The sequence below is a fragment of the Drosophila gunungcola genome (genome assembly GCF_025200985.1).
Source record: "Drosophila gunungcola strain Sukarami chromosome 2R unlocalized genomic scaffold, Dgunungcola_SK_2 000006F, whole genome shotgun sequence".
NCBI classification, from domain to species: Eukaryota; Metazoa; Arthropoda; class Insecta; order Diptera; family Drosophilidae; genus Drosophila; species Drosophila gunungcola.
The window spans coordinates 3,363,259-3,388,380 of NW_026453168.1; the positions used below are offsets into that span (position 1 = coordinate 3,363,259).

General features: G+C 38.3%; 1 protein-coding gene across 13 annotated transcripts in view; it reads left to right on the plus strand.

Moving 5' to 3' along the window:
* The window catches only part of LOC128254545 (protein qui-1), a 42,264-nt gene that overhangs the window by 5,568 nt on the left and 11,574 nt on the right, over nt 1-25,122 (plus strand). For 12 of the 13 annotated variants that reach the window (XR_008267561.1, XR_008267562.1, XM_052983680.1 and 9 more), the window contains 10 exons: nt 11,073-11,626; nt 11,953-12,260; nt 12,713-12,888; nt 12,952-13,096; nt 13,816-13,981; nt 18,585-19,500; nt 20,353-20,810; nt 22,775-23,222; nt 23,318-23,447; nt 24,299-24,413. Coding sequence is in view for 11 of the 13 variants with exons in the window: in XM_052983680.1 (XP_052839640.1) it covers nt 11,432-11,626; nt 11,953-12,260; nt 12,713-12,888; nt 12,952-13,096; nt 13,816-13,981; nt 18,585-19,500; nt 20,353-20,810; nt 22,775-23,222; nt 23,318-23,447; nt 24,299-24,413 (3,057 nt within the window). In the remaining 2 variants the exon portion in view is untranslated. Of the gene's footprint in view, nt 1-11,072; nt 11,631-11,952; nt 12,261-12,712; nt 12,889-12,951; nt 13,097-13,815; nt 13,982-18,584; nt 19,501-20,352; nt 20,811-22,774; nt 23,223-23,317; nt 23,448-24,298; nt 24,414-25,122 lie in introns of those variants that run through there. The other variant, XM_052983679.1, reaches the window with a different exon arrangement.

Genomic DNA, 25,122 nt, shown 5'->3' on the forward strand with positions numbered 1-25,122 from the left:
AAAAATATTTTAAAATTGAATTTGAAGAATTTAAAGTGAACAAAATTAAAAATGTTTCTAAAAGTATACAAATGATATGAATTTCCTAAGTACTAATGTACAGTTTTCTTATGAATCTAAATCTAAAAGCCAAATGAATTTAATTTTTCTCTCTGCACATAATATAGGATCCTCATCTGGCTGGCGAAATATTTATGGGCGTGGCAGCGGTATGTTTTCGTCACGCGCTTTAATTGCTCTGCCTGCCTGGCTCGCAGATGTGGGCGGAACCAGAGCAGGGGCGTGGCAATGCCGCCCCTTCTCTGTTTTGATTTCTTGCCAACAAAATATTTTACTCTTTTTCAACGCCCGCATCTGTTTAGCATAAAGCAATCGCGAATTAGCTATAATTTGTTGCCAACTAAGTGTGTGTGCTGCGCTTATCGTCGTCAAAATAAAAGCTCATTAATGCGGCATTCGGAATATTTTAAATATTTGCCCAGCGTTTTATTATTACCATTTTCCAGACGACGTCGACACCGAGCCCCCCATTTGGTACCCCTTATTTAAATGGCTGTTGTGCTATGCAAACGTGTTGGTGGATGTGTGCCTGTGTGTTTGCATGTGTATCTATTTGCTTTTGCGGGTGTCTGTGGGTGCCTCGATTTTAATTAAATATGAAATGCGCTCGCCTTCGCCGGTCTCCGCTGGGCACAGCTGGAAATGGATACACAAAAATCAAACAAACAAACTAGCTAACATTTTACAATGAACTTTGGATGCTCTGAAGCAAAATGTTTCGGCTGTACGGGACATAAACCACACGAAAAAAAACAAATATATAGAAAAAGAGGCTTAGGAAAATATTAACACATCCATTTTGATAAGGCAAATAAAAAAGGAAAAACATATATGACATTTATTTAATTGGCATTCTATACAAAGCATAAATTATCCAAGCATATTACAAAAAAGGATAACAAGAAAGGAAGCAAACTTCGGCAAGCCGAAGTTCATATACCATTGCAGCTATTGCAAAAATTAAATATTCTTGAAGGCATTACAATTATGATTTACTTGCGTGTATGTTTAAATGCATTGAAGCTATGATGATTTGCAGCTCAATTATTTGAGTTCCTATGGAAGCTGTCAAATAATAAAATAATCAAAAAAATTTCTAAAAAAAATACAAAATAAAAAAGTTAAATTTTTTAAAATTTATTTTTTTTATATTTTTATTGTTCCCATGGGAGTTTTATGTTATAGTCGTCCGATTTTGGTGAAATTTAAACCGTAATTCTGAAATATTTAACCATTACTATATGTCGAAGAACTAAACAAAAAAATTAAAAAACAGCAAAGTTATAATTTTTTTATTTTTATATGCTATAGTCGTCCGATCCGGCTCGTTCCGACTTTTATACTACCTGCAATAGAAAGACAACTTTTGGGAAAGTTTTATGCAGATAGCTTTAAAACAGAGAGACTAGTTTGCGTAGAAACGGACGGACAGACGGACATGGCTAGATCGACTCTCCTAGTGATGCTGATCAAGTATATATATACTCTATAGGGTCGGAAACTTCTCATTAACTGCGTTGCAAACTTCTAACTGAAAATGTAATATCCTCTGGAAGAGTATAAAAACAAAGATTAAACAATATTGTAAAATCTTTGATAATTTAAAAGCTTAAAAATGTTATTTTATAAATTTAATTAACGATAACAAAATTCAATAATAATAAACCAATGCAAATTATATCAACGTTTTCACTCTAGCTGTTCCGCTCTACATATTGTTTCTTTAAATCATGTCATGGAATTCTATTTCGTTATTTAATAGAGCCAGTAAAAAGAATTAAAAGTGTCGCATCAGTTTGTATTTCACTTCCGTTTCCGTCTTGTTTCCTTTGCCCCAATTTCCGATGCATCCGTTAACCTAGAAAGAAGGGAAAAACTTGTCATCGCGGCATTTGTCATTTCCACATTTGGCGCGCATACACCGTTAAGGGAAAACTGGGCTAGAAAAGCTGGTTATATGGTGTGCCAGATCCAATCAGGCTTAGTCACGCTCTCTAAAACTATTTTCTGCCTTGCTCACTTTGACGATCGGGGCGAGAGCTATTGTCAATGAGGTATTGAATAAGTTTTACAAGGGAATCAGAACATAAAGTGAGCGAAGGAGGAATAACAAACAAAAATGACTGGATACAACAAACATTTGTACATTCTCTGTTTACAATTTCAGTAAATAAACATTTTAAACATTGTGTATTTTAACAAATAGTTACATGAAATGCTTGTATTTCATTTTGCTGGGAATATTTTTAAGTGACAGAATTTTTAGTTTGTCAAATATTGTTTTAATATTGTTAAATCAGGAAGTAGAAGTGTCATAAACCTATTGCTTTATATATAGTCCTTATTTTTAAATTATAAAACTTTGAATTTAAAGCAGTTTTCCATTATTTCTAAACAACTTAATCAGTTTAAGTTTCTTAACCTAAGTCACGTTTTAAAATATGTTTTCAAATTACTCCCAAAACTTTGACTATTAAAGGACTTTTCCGCGATTTCCGTGCACTTTGCGTGCTCGAATTTACAGAGTGTGAAAACGGAAAGGCAGCTCATAAATAAGAGTTGTTGCATGCATTTTAAACGTGGAATCCATTTTGCGGGGACCGCTGTCGCCTTCTGGTTTGCGTTGCTGTTCTAAACGCAATCTGCACCACTTGTTTATGGCCGTTTAATGAATGCTGGCACTTGGCGTGCACCAGCCACATCCATAGCAACTTGAAGCTGCAAGCTGAATCCACAGCCATAGCCACATCCACGAATATGGCTAAAACAATGCAGCTCAAAGAGAACCGGCAACGAAATGAAACGCAACGAAGCCAAGCGAGCCGGGAAAGCCTTGGGAAAAACCCTCCGGTAAAACCAATTTGCTGCTGAGCGGCCGTAGATCGTAGACCGCAGGACGGGCATGGGCGTGTTGTTGCCCGACTTTTAGGTCAACTTCTGCACTATGCATGCAAATCTGTTGGCAGCGCCCGTATACAGTCGGCAACAAAACAACGCAATCACACTCGGAACTATCTGTAAAATTTGTAATAACACTCAAAAGTTATTTATTAATAGTCTTGGAGTAACATAAGGAAAAATGTATTTACTTGTATTAAAAAAAAAATATTTTTGTTTCATATTTGTATAATTTTATAATTTTGTAAAATATTTTAAAATACATTCATTTAAATGAACGTATTTATTTAAAAAACTGAGTGTATATCAAATTAAATATTTTTTAATAATTTTTTTATTATGTTGCTAAAAAATATGAACGAAAATCCAAACTGAAGCACAAACTAAGTAATTTATGCTTGACAATTGTTGCCTTTATAACGTAAGAATATTTTTCTGTTTCTATGAAATTATTTAAATTTTAAAGTTTTGGAACCTGTTATTTTTCTTTGTAAAAGCCAAAATTTTACCAAACAACTTTTCACTTAGTGAAATAAGTATATTTTCTTTTAGTGCAGCCATGAGAGCACGAGAATTGACTTTTCCTTTTGCGGAAACTTTTTTACACATTTTATGGGCACTGAGACAAGCACTGGGACGAGCATCCTTCGCCCTCAACTTAACCCTCTTTAGCTAACAGAATAAACAAAGAGTTTAAATGGAAATGGAAATTAAATTTTCCTGGGCGCCAGCAAAGTTTAATTTGGCTAATGAAAAGCGCAAAATGTTGTCTCAATAGCAGAATGTTCACTGTACCGCACAAGTGGAAAAGTGGGTAATTGAGTGGCAAGAAAAAGTTTCACAGCTCCAAAAAGCCACAATTGATGTACCTATGTATAACTCACGAATTTTCGGCTTCTTGTATGTCTGTCCCGGATTTTCAGGACGAAAACGTGCCAAATCAATAATTTTGAATTATCCATTCGGGCTGCCCTGATTTTCCCGTTCTGTCTGCTGGTGACCTAATTGAAGCACATACACATTCCCATGAAAATGATTTGTGATTTGTGATTTCTGCCGATAAGTGGGCGAGTGCTGGCTGGGGATTTCAATGGTGAAGAGCGGTGTATACGCAAACGCATCACGGCATACACGTAGCACGCATCATTAACTTGAAAGCTGCTTATCATATTTGCTCATTGTACAATTACCAGTGCTATTCCAATGGCAGGCAGTTTCCCCCCCAAATTTCCCAGAAAATAAGAGCCCCCACAATCAAGCACGGAATTTCCAATTTCATATGGTGGGGAATGGCTAAACTCAAAGCAGAGAGCCCCGATTTGTTTCTAACCGCATTAGCTATTACTTTTTATTATTCGTAAGCCACGAAAATATTTGTCAAACTTTTTTGTCTTTGAATTTTTTGTTGCAAACACTTCAGTATCTTTTTGCCCATAAAATACACTTTTTATAAAAGGCTTAGAAATTTGCTGGAATTTCTAAAATCCTTGCTATGGGTACACATAGGTTTGCAAACTGAGTTTTAACAATTTTTTAATATTATTCAAAGGAATTTCTGTCTCGTCCTTGGACTGAAATTCTCATGAAACCATTGTTAATATTAGATACACTTTAAGGGCTTCTGATCAAATTCTGCATTAAATATTTGAAGTACTTAGGCTCCCGGAACTTGTATCTTTTTTTCATACCAAGAGGAATGCTTTCAAATTTCTAAGCAAAATGCAAGTGGAGTGTTCCGTTAAAGACAGTTGTTCAGATTGTTTAGTGCTAGACAATGTTTAACTTGTCTAAATCAGGTATAATTATTCTGAATCCCTTTTCAAAGTACTTGGGACACCTGACACCTGCCACTCTTTTCAAGTTTCCCATCAGTCGCATTTGGAATTCGTTGGTCCTTGCATAAAGACTTGTACAGCGCCAAAGTAAATCCCTAAATAATTAAATACGAAATGGCAGGCAAGGGTTTACCCGCCACCTCATTTTAAACCCAATCGGGGGCGAAATTCCTTCCCTAATAATGTGTAAATAGAATCAAAATTGTTGACTCTTGCAGAGCTAACTTTGCTGAAATTGAAAGGGGAAAAAGAGAGCCATTTGAGCAAAATGTTAAGACTACAATAAGTTGGCGCGCACACAGCACACAGGGGCACACACCCACCGAACAGACAGACATAAAAAAGAAAATTCATTGACATGAAATTCGGGGAGCATTTTACGTGACAATGCCATGAAATCGAATTTGCCAAGCGACCGGAAATGCGCACAACCGTCTGTATGTGAGTGTGTTTAAGCGTGAGTCCCGCCGACTGACAAAGGGGCGGACCAGGAGTAGGGGGGGCGTGGCTGCCACTGCTGTCGACATGTCTTCTGATTTATGCCGCACTTTCCATAAGTTTTTCATGTTTTAGGCCGAACCGCTACCCTAGATTTGCCTGCGCCATCTCAATGTATTCAGCCATGAATTGCGTGAGCTGCCTGTACAAGCTTATTTACTTTTGACAGTCAGTGCTGGTGACTCTTCCATTTTTTGGCCAAAAATGGCTATTTTCAATTGTGGGGAGCCGGAAACTGTTGCATGTTTTATAAGGCTGCACTTTTATTTAAAATTTCTTAGCTAATGCAAAAAATATTCATGGTTAATTAAATAAATTTTATTATCTTGTTACTTTTAAAAGGTAATCCATTTTACAAACATAAATACAAGAATTCTTTGCTTATATCTTTAAAACAATATGTTTATATATAGCTGCGACAGAAAATTAGGTTTTGCATCAGGTGCCTTATATTTTGAAAATATTGTGACACAATTTGTTTTTGCCGCCCATTTTTACGTTTCTTGTACATTATTTTTTTTAACAACAAACACAAACAAACTTACAGTCTTACTACCTCAATGGCTTAAAGAAATCTTTATTTTCTTAATAAATTTGTCTACATATTATTGACAGCTAAGTTTTAAAACAAAATTCGCATTTAAAGCTCATTTTTGCAACTTGAGTTGGCTATTTTTCCCCAATTTGCCAGCTCGGTGACCACCCCCAGAAAAAAAAGGGCTGGTGGCGTGGCAGCCAAAGACAAAGACGCAAAAGAGACGACAAGTGGGCTCCGAATGAAAGACACACTTGGAATTGTTTTTGCATTTCATTTCAGCTTTATCCTTTCTCCGTCGCTACCTGCTCGGCATAAATAAAATGCGGGCCCGGCAGCAGATGCTTTTGAAATTTCGAAAGTGGGCAACGTGACGATGACCTTCAGGTAGGCATAGCATAAAAAATTGTCAAAGAACAGGACTGAAAATTAAAAGCCTCGGGCGAACGAAGCACAATTGGTTCTGCCTCGCCAAGTTTGGGGTATTGTAAAGGGTTTCGAGTAAAGGGCCATCGAAGTCCCACAGAATTGACCTTATCGAGTGCGGAGAAGTGCTGTCCGAGAGCCGAGATCAGGGATACTCGTGGCCAACTAAGTCCAGGATGTGCAATCGTATTTTGGCTTCATAAATCAGAGCTCGATTCATGCAAATTGCTCGTTCATTGCCTAATGCCTACGAGCACGTAGCTGATTACAGGAAACTGGCCAGAATCGAACGATGGCAATTTGGTGTCGATTGGGAGCCGGGCCAACAGTTGAGACCCCAAATTGCTCAATTTTAACGCTGGACCAGAAACGAAAAATAAGAAATACAGAAGCGAACCGAATCAATTGTCCCGCGACGTGAATGAGCAGGGGAAACTTTCGGCAAATGGCAGCTCATTTTGTATTTATCAAAAGGGGAGCAGTGGTGAGGCAGAAGCCACGTCTGGCCTGATGGCGGCATAAACTTTTATTTCAATAAGAGCCATGAGAAATTCGTTTGCACACTGGTCGAAACGGTTGACTTCTAGCTATAAACCTAGGATAACCTTGCAACAGCTTAAGGAATTCATCAAATTTTGAATGGAAAATAATTTCTGAAATTTTGCTAATTGTATTCGCTATGTGCATTTCGATCAAAAGTGAATTATTTGTAAACTAATAAAAATCGAGTTGCCACTGAACGCAATATAAATATTAAGACAACATAAATAAGTATTTCAGAAATTAAAACAAGAACTTCTTATCTGTTTTGGGGGCTCTGATTTAAAATTTAATTTATAAATGCATTTCTATAATGTAAGTTATCATAACAAATTACTTATCCAGTGTACATTATTAAATATGTAAACATATTTTAAGCCAATTTATTAGTACAAGATGCCTAATTATTTCACCAAAAAAGTTAACTATAAGTTTAAAAAAAATAAATTTTTAATTAAAAAAAAGAAAACTCATACGCAATGTGGTCACATGACCTATTAAAGGCCAAAAAATACCACTGTGCAGTTAGGGAGTCCCAGCTGAGCCGAAAAAAAACGAAACCCACTCAATACCCATAACGACACACACACGCATATTTGCTTACTTCCGGCGCTGCACGAGACAAGGGAAAATGGAAAAGGAGGAGCAAGTTCTGTGGCATACTTTTCGGCTCAGACTCTCCTTGGCATACAAATGCAGGTAATAACGGCTGGGAAAACTTTCTACACGCTGGCATTTGCAAATGAAAGACCACTGTTCTAATTCTGGCCTGTTGTTATTTTCTTTTCTCTTAAATATTTATACAAAAAATGAGCAGCTAAGCGGGCTAACACACATATACTGCATCGGATTTATTATTAATGCCCCCATACGTTTCAGCTCAGCCTGCTCCGTGTTTTGTTTCCTCTGAATTTTGCTGACTTTGCCTAAGGCCCTTTCTGGTCTTTTTCCTCTTTCAGTGACTCTGGCTGCCTGTCCCACTTTTCTCCTGCCTGTTGCGGCCTTTAGCTTATTATCATTTATTTATTTATTTATGTCTAGCGTGTCAGTGCCAATATTTTACTTTCATTTTGGTTTACGGCTACTGGGTTGACCACTCATTCGATTGTGCAAATCACCAAGGGTCCGGGGTTACAGCTATTTGGCCGTCGAGCTTGGAACCATTAATAAACTTGCCAAGAAAATATGGTCATATCCAGTTGAGATTGGTTCGATAACGCGTTTATTGAATTGTGAATGGCATATGTCTGCACTGTGGTGATTGGAACTAAAATGTTTTCAATGAGCAGCTGTGAAATGCCAGTAAGACAACTGAAAGAAAGAATAAATATTTATATATCGAAAAGACTTATATGGAATACCCACTAGTAATGCTTTATTCGAGATAAATGTTTGTAAACTGAATAGAATAGAACGAGAGAAAATTATTCTAAAAGAATAAAGTACTTATTTTGTACACCATGTGCTATCTCTTCACTTATTAACAAATTATAAAATGCAAAACATATGTGGTTGCTTTATAAAAACTGAAGTACATTGTAAGAAAGCTGTAATAAACAATACGAGTTCAAAATTCGTTTTGAATACAAAAAAGGGCCATTTTTTAATCAGAGAGTACTATTCTAGACTTTCAATGAAAGAGGAAAAGAAATAACAATTTAAGTTAGAAACACGCCAATCATGCAGAACAATTTCCCTCCTAAGGAATTTTCAACTGAATATGGAGCGGGCACCTTACCTGGTGTATTAAAAATTCAGTAAGCTTTTATGTACATCGTATCGGTTCTATAGAAAATGCCAGAGGAATGCACATTGCATTTATTCCAGCAATACCAATACCATTCTTCATTAGAAATGCCGGACAGCAGGCGTTGAAAGGTTTTTCTGCCTCTTAATATTTAACAGGATACCGATGGCAACGCAAGCAGTCACTAAGCATTCCTTATTCAATGCAACCGGGCTGTCGATATACACATTGCCATCCCCGTTGGGGAATGGGGGCCATTTGACACCCTCGGTAGTCAAGATAGCCAATACCCAACAGCCCCATAGGAGAGTAAAAGCAGCACCAACACAAGAAGAAATTGTGTTTGCCTACAGCCATTAATATCCCCCAGCCAAGCCACCGATAAACGCCCAACCCCACAACCCAAGGCCATTCTGTTATTTGACAGTTTTGACGAAACGCTGGCCTAAAACATCGGAAATTGACTAATAATGGGGTTAATCGCCAATAACGATCATTCCTGGGCAAGGTAAATTGTCTGTTAAACATGAAGGCATGGAACCAGCTACTCGGCATGAGTTCAAGTATGGTATTACACATATTCACCCATTACTTTTAGAACCCAAGGGTATAATACACAAGTGTTTTTCACACAGAAAGCTAAATGCAAATATAACTATATATTTAAAGATTGATAACGTTTTAACTACTAATCAGCTAACTTAAATATTTTTAACAATAATATTATGAAAAAAATTAACGAACAATTCTTTAAAGCTGGACTACATTACTCAGCAAAAATAGGCTTTCCATTTCCATTGTGTTTTTCGACAGCTGTAAATCTGAGCTAAACACAAATATGCCTAATCCTATTGGATTTTCAGTTAAATGGTTATGTAAGTCATTATCATAGTAAATAAGCCGGAATTATAATTATTAGTTTGCCTTCACATTTTAATCATATCAGAATCATAATAAATTGCATTCAAAAATTATTCAACTTTTCGCACACATAAGCGCATTAAATTGTTCAATAATCAGAGAAAATGAACTAGAGCAAATATTTCACTTTTCGTTATTAAACATTTTTACCCCTAATGCAATTTTGCACAATTATCCACAAAATATACTAGTTTTTCAAGCAAAATGTTGCTGCAATGTTCCATTAATTTTCATGAAACGAGTTTTTGGTTGTTCTAGACTCAAGACTTATTAACTTTTAATTATGGGTCATTCAGCGAGCTGAATATTCTGTCGTTATCCACCAAAATGAGTCACAATAATTAATGTTGTCAAGCATATTGTATTTAATGGTTTCTCACCTAAGTGTGACCATATTTTAGTCTAACATAATGTTTTTAATGGCCATAAATGCAATAAATTCGTGTTCAATTTCACGGGCAAAAGTTTTTGATTTTAGAATATGGTAATCCTTGTGAAGAATAAATATTTTAAGCGGATATAAAGCTGTCGTGACGCTGGCTTAACCACTTTTTTGTCTGTGGTCAGCTAAAATGGGTCTTGCACTTGTCCAGGTCGTATAATTTTCACATCATTGAGAACGCTTTGACTTGCCTTTTGGGCGGCAAGGCGCTCATTAAGCTTAATTCGCTGGGAATCAAATATTTAAGAGATAACCCAGATAGAGACAGGGAAACTCACGTGTGAGTGTGTGCTGCGAAGGCTGATTGAAACTGACACCCAAGGCACTGGCACCTCGCAATGGAGCAATATAAAATGGTTGGACGAACCGAAAGCCATGTCCTGTCCGCCGCCGCTGTCCTAACGAGCAATTTAGCCAACTCATTGAAGCGGAATTAATGGCAATCGATTTTGTTTGGCGGTCGGCAGACGGAAAACTGTACGGACTGTACGGACTGTAGGGGGGCAAAGGGAAAGGGTCTTCATTAGTGGCAGGATAGCAGAAGAATTCCGACAGGACATGCCCCACTTGCCCCTTTCATGTTCGTGTTTGTCTTAAAGCATCTCGCTTTCTCAATTAATTTTAATCGCTTAAGATAGACTTAAACTTTAGTGTGGTTTTGCTCCGTTTTAAGAGTTTTTTTTATAAATACTTGGTTCGCTAATCGATATTTTGTGCTTTGATGAACAAAGCTCTTTAAGCCTCCAATTAACCACAAAATAAAAGTACTTAATGAAGAGGATGTCAAACGTGGCTTCAGACTTTTAAGTAAGAGTTACATTGAAGACCATAAAATAAAACTGACTTTCTTTGCAAGCCAAAACGCTTTCTTCCTTCTTTAACTTTTAATTTAGGGCAGAACTTGGTCTCCTTCCTGGCAATACCACAAATGATGTGCCCAAATGTTTCAATCAACAACTCAGTGAAATGTTAACACTTGCTGAGTTGTCCAACTTATGCTTTTCCCCCTTTTGGCCGGCAGTATATGTACACGGTATATATATGGACTTATCCGTATGAAACTTTTCCTGTCTCGCTTGGCTTCGTTTTTTATTACGTTTGGGGTTATGCAAAAAGTTTCACATAAATACAATTCTTGCTCTTTTCAATTTTTTACTTTTTTACTTTCAGCTGAATCGAGAAGGATAAACTTTCGGCCCGCTATGCCCAGCAATCGTGTGGGTCCGCCGACTGAGTGCGTGGAGTTCGAGGAGCCCGGTTGCAGATAGAAATTTAGATTCAAATTCAAATTCAATTCAGATTCAGCGTCAGCGTCAGCTACAGCTACAGATACAGATACAAATTTATTTGGCGCCCGAGCTGAACATGTGCCAAGGCTGCGGTCTGCTTGAAGCTGATTCCGGAACAACCGCGACGATGCTGTTTGATTTCGGCCAACTTAAGTAAACAGGCAAGGCGAAGGAAGGCACACACACCACCCACTCAATCGCAGGCAAAGCCGCGGAAAAACAAACCAATAAACCAGGCAAATGGCAGCGCCCGTCGACGAGAGTGTGCTGAATGCACTGAGGGGCGTGACCTCCGCCCACACCCGCCTGCCCAAGCCACTGCTCATCAAGATCTACGTGGCCAGCCTGAAGCAGGAGTTCAACCAGGAGCGCCGAATGCTCCTCGAGCTGGTCGGTCCCGAGCTGCAGACCCTCTACGATGACCGACAAATCGAGGTGGGTTCCATTGCCATTCGAAAGTCCGTTATTTATAAATAAATTAAACTAGACACTTAAAAACATGAAATATAAAAAGAATTACCATTTAAATACCATTTAAAATATTATTATTTTGTAAATTTAATTCCAGTAGACAATTGATCTGTTTTATCTACTTTTAAGAAAAGTAAAATTCAAATAAACAAATCATAAAATACAACTATTTTGATAATTTACCTATTTTAATAGAGAATAATATTTAATAAAAATAATTATTTTTAATTTTATTTTATTTTTATTTTTTCTAATATATTTCTCTACATCGTTCCCTGTTTTTCCCTTAGCTGGAGTTCGTGGACATGCACTTTGGCACTGGCGTCCTGGAGATTAACCAGCTGGAGCGGGATCCCTATTTGATCGATGACTATCTGCACGAGATCGACACCTGCCACGCCCACACAAAGAGTGTCTTTTTCATGGTGCTCGTGGGCGACGGCATTGGTCGTCAGCTCCTGCCCACCAAAGTGGATGAGGACATCATCACCGCAGTCCTGGCCGATCCACAGACCACAGCTGATCAAGAGGCACAAATAGTTAAGTGGTACGAAAAGGATGAATCTCAATCGAAGCGGCAACTTAAGCAGGATTATCGGTGAGTAAACTTAGTACTAAAAAATTATCATCACAATTTGAAAAACCATGTGTAAAAGTTTAGCTCTAAATAGAAAAAAACAGATAGCATTTATTGAGAATATTCATTGGTTACATACGTCCCCCAAAAAAAATGACGCCAATCCGCTTTGAAGGTTTTTTTTCTATTTGCTAGTGCAGTAATCCAAAATTCAAACTGCAAACGAAATAGTTATGGACAAAGTTACTCAATATTTGTCAAAGTTCCGTTTCCGTTCCATTGTCCCATGTTTGACTGAAATTAGCCATGTGCCACTTTCGTTTTGTTTGGCAACTCAATTGGTGCTGAACTTTGGCAAATATTGTGATGGGCGGGTAAAATGGGTTGGGGACATAGCGAATATGGAAATGCCAACACTTGATCCGACATCTGGAATTAGTCCACAAGTTATTGATTGGCGTACATTATTCCAGATTGCTGCCCGTGGATGCCTGGCTTGCAGAATCACAGCAGATGCAGAGATTTCTGGAGGTGGCCCTGCAATCGCTGGTCCATAAGGCCAGTGCATCTGACCGATCAGCGGATTTTGTGGATCGGGTTCAGCAACTTCGACGCACGCAGATCGAAAGAGAGGTCACACAAGCCATGGGTAAGTAATGTTCTTACCTTGAACCTTCATTATTATAAATACTTTTTAATTATCTTTTATTAGCTCTTACTAGCGAAAAAATCTTGGCAGTTTTTCGAGAACGAGCCGCGCAGAGCAGCAAGCGTGATGTCGAGGCTGGAGAAAGACTGCGGAAAATCAAGGACGAGCTCACCATGAACCTCTCAACGGATAATCACACAACTCTGGTGTAAGTTTTCATATGTCAATTTTAAATTAAATTCCAAAGAATTCTATGAGCTTTGTTACAGGTAAGACACTTCACTTATGCAGTAGTACAACTTATATAACAGCCTTTCATCACATTAATATGTATCACAACTCGTACAACTTAAATAAACCGTTCCCCATAAAGTGAAAAAGTTTCATTATCATAACTTTTACCACCTCCAAATGGGTAGAGAAAAACGCATTATTAGCTCATGCAAAGTTAACGTACATTGAAACTTTGTTTTTGCTAAATCACTTTTTTACTCAAAAGCTATGAGCATTTATTCAGAGTTGCAAGTATTTATGCAATAAAAACTTTTGATTAAAAGGCACCCAATTTACTATTTTAAACAGTTTGAAGCAAATAACATAAGCAGTTAAGTAGCATTTAAAGTAATAATATTCATAACAATATAACTTTTTTTAATAATACAAAAAATAGTCTTGTTCAATACCTTATTCAACAAATTTAATTACATTGTTTCAAACTATTCTATTATTAACGGGTATTGCTAAGAAATGCATTATACAAATTTTAATTATGGTATTTCAATTATAATTGATTATAAGAACAATCAATTAAACACCATTGGTGCTTTGTAGACATTTGTCAAGACAATTATGGGCCACCATAATTATGGGCCACCAGAGATTCGTGATTATGATTACCTGCTAATTACGGCTGTGGCCACTTTACAGGGTGCCTGGTAGTGCTGCCAGCGAGGCCATCGATCCGGACAACGAGGACCATGAGTCCTACCTGAGCAAGTTCAAGAACAAGGTCACCGACAAGCTGCGCCTGCTAATCGAGGCACACATAACCAATGATCCCGACGTAATCAAGGGGAGGAAAAAGACTGTGCAGGTGAGTTTGGCCAGCCATCGGAGGCCATTAGTTCAACAGACAGGTAACAAAACGCCTGGGGCAGCGAATTAAATTAAATGTACTTATCGCCGCTTTCTCCCCACTTCTCTAAACCGCTGACCACTTATTTAATCAGCAGCAATTCTGATTGTTATTCGTTGGTGGGCCAACGGCTGAGCCGAAGAGTCATAAATTAATTCCACGAATTACGCTCAAAGGAGCGCAGGCCTTTATGATTCTGCGTTACCTTGTTTTTCATGTTATTTTTGCCAAGCTTTGCTTGGGTTTCCCCATTGCTTACGGTTCCGCTTATGGGCCACGCCACAAAGTCTCTTGTTCTTGGCTAATGGCTGCGTGTTAATTAAATGTTTGGCATGTGGCAGGTGAATTAGGCTTCAAAGAAAAGTTTCTGGCATGGGAGAAAACATCTATAATATGTAGAACAGCAAACAGTTCTTTGGGCAGTTTAGAAACATTTTAAAAGTAAATCCAGCTTGTACTATCCACTAATTGACTTTAAATAAATAGAAAACTGAACTTTCAACATACGTGGTTTGAATTCATAACGATCATAACGATAAAGCTGTCATATGAGAACACAGAATTTTGAGAAATATAAATAAAACACAAGATACTCTTAAAAATAATGTCATAAGAATGTGTGTAAGAATGAAAACTTGTCAAGGTTTCACTGTGTATCAGCTTTTACCTGAAATATGTTGAGATTTTCGTTGGGCAATTGCAATTTCCAGGAAAATTCAACTAAACCTGCTCGTGTGCATTTCCTTCTTATACATACAGTTGTGATCAAAATAATATTTCATAAAACAAAATGATGAGTATTTTGCAGTAGTTTATTCTATATGGAAAATAAAAAAAACCAAACTTTTTTTTTTAGATGTGTCTTTACTTTGTTATTAAAAGCATTTTAAAAGCAAATTTAAGTGCAATTTGAACAAATAAATTGGTGGCTCCACCCCAATAAATTATTTATATTCTTAATGTATAAGACTTTTTTTTTTTGGTAAAATCTCAGATAATTTCAAACGCAATTGTATTTTTTGAATGCCTTTCAATTAGATTGTTGCTATGATTTTGATCACAGCTGTATATGTGTGCAAAAGCACAAGAAGGATGCCCGAAAAAGTATGCTTTGCATATGACAGTTGTCGAAATTGAGTTTGAAAGAGATTTCCTGCAATAAAAACCAATTGGAATCGAGATGGCCCACAAAACGGCAAATGGCGGAGGAAATCGTTTAGCTCAAGGTTGCCGCTGCTCTCCGCCTTTGAGCTCCACTCGGATCGCCTTCCGTTCCAATTGCGGTTTTCTGCATGGCCCTGCATTGCATAAGTTCACTCGTCGCCACTTTTCGCCCCCGTTCACGCCCCTTTGCCCCACCAAACGCCACCTCCTGTTGGCTTTTGTTGAAAGCATTTAACATTTCAGCTCGGTCGCAGCCGAAGGACGAGGCGTAATGCGAACTGGTCGTTGCCATTAGCGGGCCATCGCGAGTGCTGCACTTAGAACATTTTGGGGCCCATGAAAGTCCATAAAAACCATAACAACAAACTTATACCTGTATTTTTAAAATATGATTTTGTTTGCTTAATTATAATGACGGCTTATAAAAAAGACAGACGGAAATACTCTAACATTTTAAGATTAACTTTGAAAAATGTTTTTCGAAAGCTTCAAGGACAAAGATATTTTTAACCTGCGTTGCTTACAAATTTTTTCTTATGCTTTTTAAAAGTGATTAATTATTTAAAAGGTTTTAAAAATTTTAATATTTTTATTTTCGCTTTAGAGAGTGAGGAAACTAATTATAATTTTTAATAAATTTTTGGGATTCATTTTTTATCAAAAAGCATACTGTGGCATCAAATTTTGTTCTTATACATTAACATATTATTTGAATACTAATAATAATACTAATACTAATCTATTTTCGCTATAGTTTTTGTGAAGGTTTTTTTTTTAAGTCCCCAAAACTTATCAACCATTTTTTTTCTCTATAAGTAAGTGCTAACAATTTTCTTTGTGTGCAAGCACCAGTTCCAAGCTACCAGTTGCCGGCTCACTGCTTCGAGCTCTAGCCTCGCCCTCGTAGTTTTCCTTTCACTGCGTGGCTCCCCCCTCCATCGCCTCTGACATGTTAACACACTTACACTTGGGCACAATGTAGCCACGCCCAGCCAGCCAGGTCGTCCCTTGTTTGCACTTAACGGTGCAGCAACATAAACTGCATTCAGGCCCGGTCAACACACCCCACACCCTCCATTTCCCATTTCCCATTTCCCCCTGCCGATGCGGATAAAAGTGTTGCAAGGAAAAAGCCCATCTCCACCTGCTCTTTGACAAAATGTTGTGGCATTCGTTGCCGCAACCAAGAAATATGCAAAGTGTGTAGCCCCATTCTCTTCCTCCTCCTCCTCGTTCGCCCACACTTCGCCATAATCCCCACCTGGTGCAACACGTCGTATGAGCAACCCCCGAGTGTGAGTGAAGCCCACGTACTCTGCTGAAATGAAATTAAAGCAACTCAAATGCCAACTAATTAAGCGGCATCTGAGGTGGCTTTAAGAGGAGGGTGGCAAGCAGCTTCTGGCTATATTGATTCGGTAGTCGTGTCGCCGTGAAATGCATTACACAGATGCTGTCAAATGAGATTTACAAAGCAAAAGCCGCTTACTGGCAAGAAATGGCATAAGAGACTCCGCCGCAGAGTCAGACTCCGTCTGAGCTCGAGATCCTGGCAAGGACAGTGTGATGACTACTTGTTAGTGGCAAACATGCCATTGCCAGACAAGGTGACTGACACTCACAAAAAAAAATGCAGTTTTATTTAACAACTATTAAATTGCCCTGGGAAATATGTATGTAATGTAACATTTTTGGCAAAACTCTTTGCTAAGGAGCAGTTTTATGTCGTTTTCTGATTTGAGCTAATATTTCATAAACAATTAAATAATTCTACAAAAATATAATGGCCAAAAATCCCTTTAACATTTAAATTTTAAGTTTCTTCTTTGGTAGCTTCTCTGCTTATATATTTTGACTCAATTGGATTTGATTAAGACTTATTTTTTGTAAAATCTTTATAACAAGTAACTGTTAATATTTTATTTTAATTAACTGTTTTATTGTTTAAAAAGTCACTTTTCAGAATCAAACTGTTTGCTTGATATTTATCCACTTAGTGAATTATAAATGCCTTTAATTGCAGATTTTTCTCTCTTATCACCTGGTGCTGCTCGGGTTTTCCTTTAAATTAGTGTACTAGTCACAAAAGTGCGTTTTTTTCTCTAAGTACAACCTACTCAAGCCCAGCAGGTGGGCGAAGGTAAGGGTAAAGAAAAGGCAAAGGCAAAGGTAAACAAAGTTACGTGGCAAACACGCTGAATGCCACTCACTCGCATTCAGGCTGATGGGGAACTGATGTTGATGCTGATGCTGATGACGAGGTCTGTTCTTGGGCACACTTGGCAATACATGTGCGAGTCTATTTACTCGCTGGCAGAACATCATCAACATCTAGGAGGTGTGAGTCGAGGAGGAGGACCCCTTAGAGGTCACATGCGGAAGCTGGAAGCTGATCCGAGATGAATAACTAATGGGGGTGGATGGAAATGACACCGGTATAGTGAAATGTGGCTGCTGGTGGCAGGTGGCTGGCAAATCCAATTACGGACAAGCCACACAAGCTACCGGCTGGCAAACATTCAAAAATATATTTCTATGCAAGTGATTCCCGTATGCCCGCAATCAAAAATAATTGCATTCTAAAAAAATGTCATAAAGAGTGCTGACCGTGTTCAACAATTGTTCGCAACACTAGAATTTGAATTAAAATAATATTTAACGCATTTTATAATTATTCATACGTTGGTTTAACTTCTGAAAAAGAGTCATTCAATTGCTATGATAAACTTATGCGGACTGCGAATTATATTGACTTAACTTGTTACCTGTCACATCTGTGGGAATAATTGATAACAGCAGATGGCATCACATGGTAATTAAGCATCAAATTAAATTCACATTTATCACGCTCAAATTATGCTGAATGACAAATTAAGTATGCAAACTTAATTGAAGATATCATCTTAGACCTAAAAAAAGTAACATAAAAACTTAAATTTATAATTTGTATTTTTATATATTTGGATTCTACGCTTAATTGTTTTTTTACGTTTTTTTTATGTATATTGTATTAGCAAGACAACTCTATTAAAACAAATACATAAAAGTTTTAAAGTTTTCGTCAAAACTTATTATTAGTGGCAACAGTACGTATGAGTGATATGTGCATTGAAGACAATCCGAAGACCTTAAAATGCATTTAATGCAAAAAAGTCTTCTTTGTATATCACAAACACAGCACATAGTATTAGCTGGTGAAACTAGGACCATAAAATTTTTATACAAAACATATATTACGCACATAGTTTGACCTGGTGGGACTAGAACCATAAAATGTTCATACAGAATTAGACCGACTTAGTGTTGATTGTATCTAATACCAATTATATATATTAAGAAATAAATTTAATAAAAAATGGTTTTGTGATATATTTTGTACATTTCCTTGTGATTCCAGGAAATCTTTCACGAGCACGCCACGCACCTGCGCATCCTGCGGGAGCACACGGACAGTGCCGCCCTGGTGGAGTCGCGGGTGCCGCAACAGCTGCGCCAGAATCTGATGGCCAACTTTCGGAATGGAAGTCGGCATGCGCCGTACTTCATCTGCGGGGCGGACGGCAGCGGCAAGAGCGCCATCCTGAGCCACCTCTACGTGCAGGTGGGCAGCTGGTTCGGGTCGTCCACACGCGTCCACCGGGTGATCCGCTTTGCCAAGGCCACGCCCCGCTCCGCCTACAACCTGGAGCTGCTGCGTGTCGTGTGCCAGCAGATCTCCATAATCTTCAACATCCCGGAGGGCTATCTGCCCAAGGACGCATCCTTCGATCCGCTGTACATCAACACCTGGTTCCAGAATCTCCTTCGGAAGGTGGAGGACATGGCCAACGATGTCCTGTTCCTGTTCATCGACGACTTGCATCTGCTGAATCCGCTGGACTGCGATATTGTCACGGCCCTGTCGTGGCTGCCCACCTCGCTGCCCTGGAACGTTCAGATCATCTGCAGCTCCACCACGCCCGTGGAGCAGCTCAAGTTTACCCCGATGCAGCGGGATCGCTTCAAGTCCGCCGAGTACCAGTTCGACCTGAGTCTGGGCGACTACGCCGCCCGGCTCAAGATTCCGACGCAGTGCATCCCGAGTGACGTGAGCTTCGCCCTGTACGTGGAACAGCAGTTCGACCAGCTGGAGCGGCACTACGGCCGTCAGGCGGTGGGCGGACTGGCCGCCTACATCACCTGCTCCGAGTACGGACTAAGTGAGACGGAGCTGCTGGAGCTGCTCATGCCCACCGACGACCCGGAGTCACTCATCGAGACTAAGAGCGGCCACTTTTCCTTTGCTACCTTCAAGAAGATTCACCGTGAGATGGGTAAGTAAATGATTTCCGAAAGGATTGTCGGGTAATAGGATCAAGATATGGCTTACAAACCTACATAATTTTCATAGAATCTAAACTATTGTTACATGAATGTTAAACAATTGGGCAGAAAATTTGTTCAATAAATTGGGTTTTAAATTAATATCACGAAAGTATCAAAACAAAACAGATGTGGTTTAAAAATAAGGCCCTAGAAATCAGTTTTAGAATCTTGGGTATGGAAATGAAACTCAAAGGATTGGGGTTTATTAATTAGAATTGAATTAATACTTATTCTTTAGTACAGTCTGTAGTTTCTTTTCAAGACATACTTACTTATTCTTTAAATATTCTTTTCAATAAACGTAACCCTAAAAAGTGTAATATTATATATTATTATAGAGGCAATGGTAGAGGAAACTATCGAAGTAATTTCATACGCGGTAGAAATAAATTCTACCAGGGAAATTATCGCGGTATAGGCCAATATTACCAATATAATAATAATCGAGGAATTACTATGGAAACCAAAAACAACATAATAACAGCAGAAACCAAAGAGGTTTTTTCCGAAATAGCTCAAATAATATTGGAAACTCAAATGCTCAAGTAAGAGCTATTGAAACCGAACAGGAAAACTACAAAATTTCCTTAAGAAGAAAGGGCCACACAAAGCAACTATATATAAAATAAATCTCTGTCTCAACATATATATACAAATAAATAACATATGTTCAAAGGCATTTGGGGTAAATGTAATTAGCCTCAAAAACTATTAAAAATCAATTGACACAAAGTAACCAGATAAGTTTATTAATACTGTACTGTACTTAAGCCAAATAATTTTTTTTCGATATTTGGCAGACCTATTGCTGCTCCTGCACGACAAGATAATGTCCGGCAAGGTGCTGATCCAGTGGCGGCACAACTACTGCTCGTCGGTGGCCAAGCGGCGGTACATGGACGTCCAGAGGACGCGCAGCCTGCACAGCGAGCTGGCCAACCTGTTCTTCCCGCAGGACGAGGACGAGAGCACGCTGGAGAACGAGTCGAATCGCAGCGAAACGAAGTCGGTGATCAGCCTGAAGGAGAGGGAGCGTGAGAAGGACTCGCTGTCGGCGGTGTCGGCCGTTTCCGCCGGGCGGAAGTCATCGTCCACCCACCACAACGACGACACCTCCACCTTCTACAATCCCATTGCGGCGGATGTCAGCTACAGCATGCGGCACGTGGAGGAGAGCTGGCACCACCTGATGCGATCCGACGACACCACCCGGTTCAAGCAGATCGCTGTCTGCAACTTCGACTTCCTGCTGGCGGCGGTAAGCTACCCAATTAGTTTCGTACCCCCCCTCCGTTCGCTTCCCAGCTGGAAACGCAATCAGTGAAACACCACCAGCAGTCAGTTTCTCTTAATTGCCTGGCTAATTTGGCAATCAAACTGACAGTTTCCGCTTACATGTCAAAATTTAGCACCAGCAAGTGGGCACAAAGTTAATTTGCTCATTCAAAGGGACAGCTGACGATGTAAGTGCTGAAAGTGAAACTAAGTTATGGGGAAAAATGGTTTATTTATTATTGATTGCGCTTTCAGTCACTCTGTAAACCATTGAGTGGAAAATTCAGTTTTATAGTTCGAATTTAGATTGGCAGCTTAAAATTGGTCAACTGTATCGAAGAAAATAGACAGCTTACTATTAAAATGTTTTCCATGGAAGAGCTTTGTATTTAGAAGCAGAAATTTTGTAACATTGTACAGTGACTTGAAAAATACCAGAAGACTTTTAAGCTATTCTACTTTAATTTTCCGCTAAAATAGCTTACACAACCACTCTTATTACTTTACACATAGTAATAAATAAATGCTTTTATTCCCTTCAATGAAAATTAGTTTAAATGTATATTTAAAGGGCTGCTTTAAAATCCCACAAATATTTTTCTGTGAAGAAAAAGTCTGACTGCAATAAATCCCAAATGCTGCCAAATAGCTTATACTTTTAATTGAAAAAGACAGACAGATAGACAGCAGGAGTCGAGCTCAGTAGAAGGCTCACAGAGGTATAATGTGATAATCAAATTTGAGAGGATTTTCGGTTCAAAAAATGCAAAATTTAAGCAAAACTCGAGCCACTGCCGCTTCTTTTTTTATTCACTTGCCTAATTGTTTCACTGCAGTTGGCCATTTGCCATCCAGCTCATTTAAATTTAATTTCATTTTGTTTCATTCAGACGGGAAAGTGTGCAATTAAACTTTTGTGACTCTCTGAGCATGTGTACGTGGAAGTTTTATTTTTTGATGTGAGCCAATCAAATTAATGATTTTGTTTTTTGTTTTCGTATGCTTTTGTAAAATGAATTTTCTGATCAATTTTTAACTGCCAATATTTGCATTCCCGACGGCAAACATGGAAACCGCACATAGAGAAAACATGAAACACATATAAATAAAATATGAACCATTTTGCATCTAATTAACGCCCAGTCCAATTGAATTCAAAATCAATTTGATCCATTTCACACTACTTAAATTGTGTAAATTAAGAGGTCTTTAAATGAGAGGTCTTTATTCATATGCAGTATTTTAAAAATGTCTGGATTTATAGGGATAAAAGAGGGTAAGACATCTTATTTAATTAACTCAGCTTTGTTGTCGTTTAAATTCCCGAATATAAAGGCTGTCAAGAATTAACACAAATATGTAAACACACTTTGGATGAAAAGCACACCAGTTGACATTAAGTGAGAAGGGTTGTATTCTATTGTTTTATTGTTTATTAATCGAAATCAGACATTTATTGCTAAGTTGACACTTAACCTGGTAGAATAAAAATGACAGCACGGGTAGATTCAGAATTCATTTAATTTATTTTATGTAGTTATTGGGTAAGCATAGTAAAGAACTGAATACGTGAATTTTATTAAGATGAAAATTGTGTTAATTAGGCTTGTGTTCTAAATATGTAAGTCTGTTCTAAACAACTTTCATAAGAATATATGGCATTTTGCTTGAAAAAGCTTGACTTGTTTGCATTTATTGCTTAAGAACACTTTCCACAATCTCTTGATCATACTGTCAAACAGTTTCAATGGCAACTTGGTTGTTTGTGAAATCAAAAAATCGGACAGGTATTTGCACTTTTTGAGCAAAAGCCAGACAAATCTCGAAAAAGAACTTTAAAAGCTACCAAAGACTTCCCTAGAAACTGCACACATACATAATCGTGTTTTTGATTTTATCTTCTGCTTATTTACTTATAATTGTAAGTATACTTATAATTAATTTCAGGTACAAACAGTGTCGATCAGCTACCTGCGCTGCCTGATCGAGCACGTACGCTGTTACATCCTGGACAGGGACATCGAGCTGATCTACTACACGATCCGGAAGTCGAGCGATGTCCTCACCCGCGACCCCATGCAGTTGGGCTCCCAGCTGATATCCTGGCTGCGTCCGATCAGCGAGCACGACGACGACGATAACTCGCTGTTGAGCATGACGGTCCGCTCGGCGACCGCCTGGTGCGACGGCTATGCGGTACCGCTCCTGGTGCCGCTCACCGGCTGGCTGCCCGCCCCGCTGCCCTCGCAGATCCGCACCATGACGGTGTCCGGAACGGGATGCATCCGGGCGGTCTTTCTGGCCCCGACCAAGCAGCATCTCATCCTGGCCACCAGTTCCGGCGACGTGCAGCAGTGGCACATCATGAGCAACTCGCTGGAGCACATCTTCAAGGGTGAGTGCGGGGGGTAATGGCAATGGCAATGGCAATGGCCCGCCGGCATCAGACGAGTTAATCTGCGACATCTGCTCCTCTTTAACTCGCTGCAGGACACACTGCGGCAGTCACGTGCCTCCTGGTGGCTCCCCAGTCGGAGTCGGAGTTGCTGCTGACCGGCTCCGAGGATGGCACAGTGCTCGTGTGGCACGTAGGGTTCCGCGAGCGACGGGCGCACATTAAGTGAGTACACTCGAGAAAAAAATGGGGTTTAAAGAACAATATATTACATTTTTCTTAGCTTTAAGCAAATGTACATCTGCTATCCAAATTTGTATATTTTCCATTTAAGTTCATTAACAAATTATCACAGCCCATGTTTTTTGGTACATTTTTAGATATACGGACTAAAAAATATCAGTGACTGTAAATAATAATTGTTAAATTGATTGAAAAAAAAAATTACAAAATCCAATGCAAAAATACTTATTTTTTGAACGTTTTAATTAAGTGTGATTTTTATCGTTTATAATGACTACCCTCCCTGAAAAATATGTATTTAAGCTGTGTTGTACCTATTTTAAAAACATAATTAATAAAAAAAAACTGTTTTAGGTTTCTGTTCCTTAACTTTAATGGTGTTTTTACCTTTTTCTTGATTTTAATTGTATTTTTACTATTATAATCCAAATTTTATAAAACATATAACTAATATATTAAATATTCTTTAAGATATAGTGAAAGACGTACAATGAATAACAAAGTTATAAAATAATATAATATCAGTGTAACCCAAACAAATAGCTTTTTAAGTTGTTACTCTTGAAACACAAAAAAAATCATAATAATGTACGCCATTGAAATTCAAGGCAAACGATTCCTAATTCAACAGCACTTTTCTGCTTAACTTAAGAAGCGTTTCATTTTCAATTTCCGGAGTAATGCCTTGATTTATAGACTTTATATATCTCTGTGTACGAAGCTCATCCGTTACTTTATCGTTCCCATTTTCCCATTCGTCGCCTCGAGCGTAATTTGTAAATCTCTGCAGGCGCAATTTATCTAAACACCCTCCGCTTCTCCGTTTACCCTAGCAACGCCCACACGGCTCCCATTACGGGCGTGGCAGCTGGCGTCAATAACACGCTCATCATAAGCAGCAGCGAGGATGCAACCATCGCCATCACGGACCTGGCCAGCGGCAAACTGGTGAGCAAACTCATACATACAATAGGCCACACATGCGGGGGATTCATTTAGCCCTAATGGGGGACGTAATGGTAATTTCCAGCGAATTAAAAGCGGGACAATAGAGACTATATAACTTTTCAGGGAATTTTCATGCATGAATTAATTTGAAAACATTTTATGCACAAATTTATTTACGCAGGAAAGTCCCTGTTTGGTTGACCAAAAGCAGGCACTTAAATATCTTAAATTACTAAAGTCATTTGCTCTGTATGAATGCCACTATTTAAAGATCGAAAACATATTAAATTTAGAGCAAAATCGTTTATGCTTTTTCAAAAGACCTAGGAGAAAATTAATGTTAAATAAGGTGCTATTTTTGTAAAAAATGTAATTCTTCAAACATACATTACACCTTTACAGCTTTTACAATATATGAAAATCAGAATTCATACAGATAAATAAAGACAACGCTATTGTCTTGCCTCAAATGTTTTGGCCTCTTTTGTTCTATGCCATTACGGAAAAATAAAAGCTTTTGATTTAGGGCTTAAGCATACTCAATAAATTAACAAATTGTTTACAATTGTTTGACAAAAGCTACTTTATAGTTTTATGTAAAACCTTTTAATTTTAACCATTTGTTTCAATTTCTAGCGATTGAAATCGATTAGCTCCTGTAAAATAAAGTAAACAACTCGCCGATTGGTTTAATAAATTATTTTTGATG